Source organism: Aulonocara stuartgranti (genome assembly GCF_965226115.1).
Source record: "Aulonocara stuartgranti genome assembly, chromosome: 14".
NCBI lineage: Eukaryota > Metazoa > Chordata > Actinopteri > Cichliformes > Cichlidae > Aulonocara > Aulonocara stuartgranti.
Window position 1 is genome coordinate 17,051,239 of NC_138950.1, and position 8,187 is coordinate 17,059,425.

Genomic DNA, 8,187 nt, shown 5'->3' on the forward strand with positions numbered 1-8,187 from the left:
TATATAATAAACACACAAGCTCATTTACTGTCGTTAAGATTTAATTCAACTAGATTATAAAATGATCTTAACGTAAACAGATTGTAATTCTCATCCATCACATGCAAAAAATAATGTACAGAGGAACCTGGAAACATTACAGTTTTATGTTCATGCACATTTGAGAGCACAAATAGATTGTTTTTCTGATTGTCACGTTGGCAAAATATAAAAGCATCATATAATAGTGCTCTAGAGTGTAAAAAAAAAAATTAAGATACAGTATTGTATCTTTAGATGTGATCATTCATGTTGATATTATTGCTTTGAAAAGTAATGATGATGAAAGATGAGCATGTTCACTGCACATCTCTTTATTTCACAAAGTCTCGGCAGTAGGGATGAGTGTTCACGAGGTTTTCGTTTCCTCCTGTGGATAAAAACATAAATACGAAAAATCAGGTAACGGTAAAAAAAAAAAAAACATGGTGCCAAACAACAATGCGTAGAGATTAAACATAACCTAAGTGGCATCAACCAAAGTCAAAGCCTGATAGATCCTATTTCTGTATTTCAGTGTCAAAGTACAACATCAGTTTGTGACTCTATAAAATCAGGGTTAAAGCCTCCTTTTGCTCATATGTGTTGATAAGCTCCACTGATGTATCCCATCTCACCTGGTCAGACAGTCAGACCCAGCTCAGCGAAAAGCATAGGATCTCTTTTTTGAAGGTGACGAATCAACTTGTTGCTGGCTAGATCTCCTTTTTTCCTCACAGTGTCAATGAGGCAGCGCGCCTTGTCGGCTCGGTTCTTGTTCTCCTCAACTATTGACTCTCTCTCTCCATCATTCAAGATGCCATCCTCCAAAATGTCATCCAGGAGCTGGTCAAGAAGAGGGTTGGAGGTCTTTTCAACAAACTTACTCCTCACCCGCACAAGCATCGAGCTTGCGCTTTCTAGGAGAAAGAAAATCCCATTTATCAGGTTTAAGATGATTCAACACAAACTCACGTAACAACTTGAATAATTTGCTCTCATTTTGACTTCTTAAGGTGACTTCAAGTGGTAAAAAATTAGTCAACACGCTTGTACACAGATTGAAACACATCTGTGATTTAGAAAGCTCAGTTCTCAGCTGTCTGACCAGTGTTTGTTTGAATTTTTTGGAAAACTGCAAGTTTGAGCAGTGATCTCTTTATAAAGCTCTGTTTGGTTTGCATTAGATTTTACAGGTGTACCTGATTTGAGATTTAATTAATATTTTAGTGCTGCATATTAAAAGCACTCCAGTGGCGTGCTTCCCATCTGAAAACACAAGATATTTCTAAAAATATTTCCTTTTCGAGATAAATGCAGCTAATTTATAACTAAATGTAACTTTTAAAATCTGTGTTGATATATTCTGGCCAGTGATCTTCATCCCGCGCTGTGTGGATATGTAAACCGATTATTAAAAAAAGTGGGTGGGCAGTACAAAAGTGAAACTACAAACGATTTCGCGCTGAAAAAAGGAGGGAAAAGAATACAAATAAAATAAAAAGCAGAACAATTAACAGTATCACGTCATTTCCTCTAAGGGCATCACTTGGGCCAATGCGTTTTGTGAAAACACAATCTCTGCGGATACTAAACAGGATTTAGATCGGAGGAGGATCTCCTTTGCTTTTCACTCTGCAGCTGTGCCAAAAAATGACAGCAGAGCTTTTAACCGGTGGTTTGCCTTACTACCAGGTCAAGTTTGATTTCATCCTGAGCTCTGGCAACGAATAATTAATGACTAAGAGAGAGAGAAGAAAAAAGAGAGAAAAAATGAAGTTTTCAATTAGCAGTCAGATCCGTGTTCGCTATAGCCATTCTCCAACTTCCTCAACCCGTGCTGCTTGTTTGTATTAATTGCGTGTGATTTAAAACTTCAGTTATGTGTTCATGTGTTCACATTTGAGTAGCTACAACTTGCTTTAGATGACAAATCGCCTTACCTGCCATTGCGCCAGAACCTCAAATCACTCGAGTTAACCTCCAAACAGATGAGCGGCGTCCCAGCACGCATAGGTATAGTACGAGTCAATACAAGTTCTTTCGAGTGCTTTTTTGCCTCAAGAGGTCGCCAAAGCATAGCGTTCTTCCTCACATACGTTACATTTTACGGTAGTGTATGTTGGCGCAACGTTGCATCCGGTCACATCCCTACCTTTCTACTGGTACCTATTCATAAATGCAGCATATACACTGACCACTTCATTTGGTACACCTCGCATGGCTGTTTGCTTTCTATTTTGGTGAACATTTGACATATTCGAAAACTTTTTGGAGGAAGGCGTGGAGTTAGGTTTTTTTAAAATTTTTTTTAAATTTTTTTTTAAATGGATAGAGATGTTTAATTTACGTGTGAGATGATTTTAATAACGAAACAACTAATTCCAGAAGTCAAACAAGCCACCATTTCTTTTCACTCAAATGGTGACAACATGGGTTTGAAGTATTTTGGCTCCATCTAGTGGACAAATACATTCAAAACATCGAAATGACTTTAAAGGAATACATTTCTACATTTTGAACTGGTTAAAGATAAGTTTTTGTTTGTTTGTCTGTTTGTTTTTTAAGTATTCATTAAAACAAAAAGTAAAAATATTTTCTTTTGCTAATGAAGCAGCTTCACACAAAGCATACAGGGAGTGCAGAATTATTAGGCAAGTTGTATTTTTGAGGAATAATTTTATTATTGAACAACAACCATGTTCTCAATGAACCCAAAAAACACATTAATATCAAAGCTGAATGTTTTTGGAAGTAGTTTTTAGTTTGTTTTTAGTTTTAGCTATTTTAGGGGGATATCTGTGTGTGCAGGTGACTATTACTGTGCATAATTATTAGGCAACTTAACAAAAAACAAATATATACCCATTTCAATTATTTATTTTTACCAGTGAAACCAATATAACATCTCCACATTCACAAATATACATTTCTGACATTCAAAAACAAAACAAATCAGCGACCAATATAGCCACCTTTCTTTGCAAGGACACTCAAAAGCCTGCCATCCATGGATTCTGTCAGTGTTTTGATCTGTTCACCATCAACATTGCGTGCAGCAGCAACCACAGCCTCCCAGACACTGTTCAGAGAGGTGTACTGTTTTCCCTCCTTGTAACGCTCACATTTGATGATGGACCACAGGTTCTCAATGGGGTTCAGATCAGGTGAACAAGGAGGCCATGTCATTAGTTTTTCTTCTTTTATACCCTTTCTTGCCAGCCACGCTGTGGAGTACTTGGACGTGTGTGATGGAGCATTGTCCTGCATGAAAATCATGTTTTTCTTGAAGGATGCAGACTTCTTCCTGTACCACTGCTTGAAGAAGGTGTCTTCCAGAAACTGGCAGTAGGACTGGGAGTTGAGCTTGACTCCATCCTCAACCCGAAAAGGCCCCACAAGCTCATCTTTGATGATACCAGCCCAAACCAGTACTCCACCTCCACCTTGCTGGCGTCTGAGTCGGACTGGAGCTATCTGCCCTTTACCAATCCAGCCACGGGCCTAATCCATCTGGCCCATCAAGACTCACTCTCATTTCATCAGTCCATAAAACCTTAGAAAAACTAGTCTTGAGATATTTCTTGGCCCAGTCTTGACGTTTTAGCTTGTGTGTCTTGTTCAGTGGTGGTCGTCTTTCAGCTTTTCTTACCTTGGCCATGTCTCTGAGTATTGCACACCTTGTGCTTTTGGGCACTCCAGTGATGTTGCAGCTCTGAAATATGGCCAAACTGGTGGCAAGTGGCATCTTGGCAGCTGCACGCTTGACTTTTCTCAGTTCAAGCGTGCGCCTTGGTTTTTCCACACACTTCTTGCGACCCTGTTGACTATTTTGAATGAAACGCTTGATTGTTCGATGATCACGCTTCAGAAGCTTTGCAATTTTGAGACTGCTGCATCCCCAAGATATCTCACTATTTTTGACTTTTCTGAGCCTGTCAAGTCCTTCTTTTGACCCATTTTGCCAAAGGAAAGGACGTTGCCTAATAATTATGCACACCTGATATAGGGTGTTGATGTCATTAGACCACACCCCTTCTCATTACAGAGATGCACATCACCTAATATGCTTAATTGGTAGTAGGCTTTCGAGCCTATACAGCTTGGAGTAAGACAACATGCATGAAGAGGATGATGTGGACAAAATACTCATTTGCCTAATAATTCTGCACTCCCTGTATAGACACAAAGCACAAATTATTTACACTCATGGGAAAAAGAAGATTTTCACAAGATTACTCACAGTACACCCTTACTTCCATATGAATTCAGAGGATATGTAGCAGTCAGGTGCTCTTAATCAGATTCACTTGATTGATCGTCAGTAAGTCTGAGCACATCAATAAAGACAGACATTTGCTATTCTGGCGCATTCAAGTGTGCGTCAACAAAATCTTGCCTGGAGTGGACATCACAGCATCACAGTCCTTAGGACTTTTTTTTTTTTAACCTCATTCCATCCAGATTGAAGAAATTTTAATAAGTAACTGAGTTGTATAGTATTATCTTTCAGAGAAGCCAGTGGTTACCTCATTGATGCAAGGGTATGTTGTGCCTGTGGTATAGCTTGTATGGTAGTCTTTCTTGGTTTTGTATTATCTTTGTCTGTATACGGTGGCTGGGAAGTGCAAGTGATTACATCCTTGCATTACATACTTTAGGTTCATTTTCTGCAGGCAGGTTTCTGAAAGAGAACAGGCAGATTTAGAATATAACATGCAGCGTTCTATAGATGGATGCATTAAAAAAAAAAGGAAAAATTACATGTATGTGCTCACTTTCTAAACACTTTGTTACATTTATGATAAATGGATTAGAAAGTAGATAAAACACATTTATGTCGGCCTTGGCTCATAGTTCTTGTCTTTAAATTAACTTTGTATGTTTCAGGTACTGCACTCTCAAAGACTGAATGAACCAGCATTGCAGCCATGGGTCATTGTGAGCATCACAGGGAAGGTTGAAGCCGCCCACTGCACCTGTATGGCCGGAGTCGTGGAGACCTGCAGCCATGTCACTGCTCTTCTGTTTAAAGTAGAAGCAACAGTGTTGATCCGTGGCACAAGGACTGTTACAGATGAACCTGCATACTGGGTTTTGCCTGGTAATATGACCAAGATACAGCCAGAGGTTGGCCATAAGATAGACTTCTCCTCTTCAGCTGCCCAAAAAAAGGCTCTCGATCAAAACATAAACAGACCATCCTTATTGAAAGGTAAAAGGAGCCGTCCTCAAAAAAGAAAAATCCCGCCTGCTACTGTGGAGGAGTTGTCACTGCTATTGGATACTTTGCTGGAACGCAGTAAAGCTGTGGGTTGTGGGAATGACCCATAATGTTTTATCTAGGGGTCTAGATTTATGCCTGTAGTGCACTGCTGTGTAAATAATTTGCATTTACTGAATATGTACTGACTGAGTACCACTGTTCAAAAGCTGAATAAAGAAACAAACCAATTTTTGCCTTTTTAAAAAAAAAATTAAAACCACTTTATAGAAAATGACAAAATGTTTACACAAAATCATGACAGCGTTTACACGATATCACCCACTACTAACACTACTTAATTTACTGTATCTTTTGAAAAATTACCGCTATTTATACAGCACAAGACTTAAGAATATTTAACAAGAGCAAGTTTCATTTTTCCCTGGTTTTACTACCACACTGTTCACCAAAATGCAGCAAACCTTCACCATCTTATCCAGAAGGGTCACCTCTTCATCCTCACACGGAATAAGTAATCTGATTGGCATGGTGGTATGTTTGAAGCAGGGATTTCGGAGTGCTCATTGTGTAGCACTGGAACCCAGTCATGATGTGTTTAATCCATTTCATAGGCTGGTTTGCCTGCAATAATGCCAAATAATTAGCAACTCTATAAATACAACGTAGTTCTGCCAAATCACTCATTAGGATGTTTGTTCTAATTTCCTTCGCAAATAAAACTAATAGGCTATAAAGAGTCTTTCTGTGTGGAGTTTGCATGTTCTCCCCGTGTTTGCGTGGGTTCTCTCCGGGTACTCCGGCTTCCTCCCACCGTCCAAAGACATGCAACTTGTGGGGATAGGCTAATTGGATAATCCAAATTGCCACTAGGTGTGAATGTGCGAGTGAATGTGAGTGTGAATGGTTGTCTGTCCCTATGTGTTAGCCCTGCGACAGACTGGCGACCTGTCCAGGGTGTACCCTGCCTCTCGCCCTATGACAGCTGGGATAGGCTCCAGCGCCCCCCGCGACCCTGAAAAGGATAAGCGGAAGCGAATGGATGGATGGATGGCTATAAAGAGTGATATGAACATAGAGGGCCAAAACTTTCACTGGCAGCTGGTAGAAATAGAGCTCAGTCTCTCTGAGGTTGAAGGCGTAGCCCCAAAATCTGCCAGAGGGGCCAAGGGGTTAACGGATGCTGGCTGAACCCTACAAAGATGCATTTGTGTGACTTGCGCTGGAGTCGCAGAACCCCTGTAGCTGGTTACAGGGGTCTGGGCGAGCAGGATCAGGTGGGCAGGTCTGGGATCCATGTTCTTAAAGAAAAGAGAGAAAGTCTTTTTTTCTTTTTCTGGAAAAAAAAGCTAGGGTTGATAACTAATTTATCAGTTAAATTTAAGCCTAAATGTTAGATTATGCAGCCTGTATGTCTTGCCATACTGAACGTTACAAAAGCACAAGTTTAACTAAGCACATTAGTAAGGTTTAACAGATTTTTCACATATACACACTCACATACACACATAGGCGCGTGCACGGGCGCAGGCGCGCACACACCCGTGGACCAGAACAGATGGCATTTTTTGGCCATAAAAACAAGTAAAAACTTTTTTCTTTTGCTTAAAATGAGAAAAGTGTTATTGATGATAAAAATTATATATTTATAACAATTAGATATTTTTTTGAAAATTAAAGAGTTATGAAATATGATAATTTTTATTAATATGATATTGTTTATTAATATGTTATTTTTATGGCTACCATATGTTTTATTGCTTCCTTTATTACTTCCGTGGTCATAAATACTTTTATTGGGGGTCATAAATCACTTGTTTGACATAAGGGGTTTGATATCGATCTTAAATATGATCAACCTATCTCTAATGATCGGCTATGTACCACAGGCCTTCAAGCTAGCTGTAGTTAAACCTTTACTCAAAAAGCCATCTCTAGACCCAGCAGTCTTAGCTAATTATAGGCCAATCTCCAACCTTCCTTTCATATCAAAAATCCTTGAAAGAGTAGTTGTCAAACAGCTAACAGATCATCTGCAGAGGAATGGTTTATTTGAAGAGTTTCAGTCAGTCAGAGCTCATCACAGCACAGAAACAGCTTTAGTGAAGGTTACAAATGATCTTCTTATGGCCTCTGACAGTGGACTCATCTCTGTGCTTGTCCTGCTAGACCTTAGTGCAGCATTCGATACTGTCGACCATAATATCCTATTAGAGCGATTAGAACATGCTGTAGGTATTACAGGTACTGCACTGCAGTGGTTTGTATCATATCTATCTAATAGACTCCAGTTTGTGCATGTAAATGGAGAGTCCTCTTCACACACTGAGGTTAATTATGGAGTTCCACAGGGTTCAGTGCTAGGACCAATTCTGTTTACATTATACATGCTTCCCTTAGGCAGTATCATTAGAAGACATAGCATACATTTTCACTGCTATGCAGATGACACCCAGCTCTATCTGTCCATGAAGCCAGATAACACACACCAATTAGTTAAACTGCAGGAATGTCTTAAAGACATAAAGACCTGGATGGCCGCTAACTTTCTGCTTCTTAATTCTGATAAAATTGAGGTTATTGTACTCGGCCCTGAAAAGCTTAGAAATATAGTATCTAACCAGATTCTTACTCTGGATGGCATTACCTTGGCCTCCAGTAACGCTGTGAGGAACCTTGGAGTCATTTTTGACCAGGATATGTCCTTCAATGCACATATTAAACAAATATGTAAGACTGCGTTCTTCCATTTGCGCAACATCTCTAAAATTAGAAATATCCTGTCTCAGAGTGACGCTGAAAAACTAGTTCATGCATTTATTACTTCCAGGCTGGACTACTGTAATTCATTATTATCAGGATGTCCAAAAAACTCACTGAAAAGCCTTCAGCTAATCCAAAATGCTGCAGCAAGAGTACTGACAGGGACTAGAAAGAGAGAGCAG

General features: G+C 39.5%; 1 protein-coding gene across 1 annotated transcript; it reads right to left on the reverse strand.

Moving 5' to 3' along the window:
• Positions 1-23: 23 nt before the first annotated feature.
• Positions 24-2,090, reverse strand: LOC309688170 (caspase recruitment domain-containing protein 18-like). The gene is made up of 3 exons (XM_082503669.1): positions 1,962-2,090; positions 657-938; positions 24-409 (listed from the first exon to the last, which is right to left on the reverse strand). The coding sequence occupies exons 1-2, from the start codon at positions 1,966-1,968 to the stop codon at positions 661-663; spliced, it is 285 nt and encodes a 94-aa protein (XP_082359795.1). The 5' UTR covers positions 1,969-2,090; the 3' UTR covers positions 24-409; positions 657-660.
• Between the last annotated feature and the right edge of the window lie 6,097 nt (positions 2,091-8,187).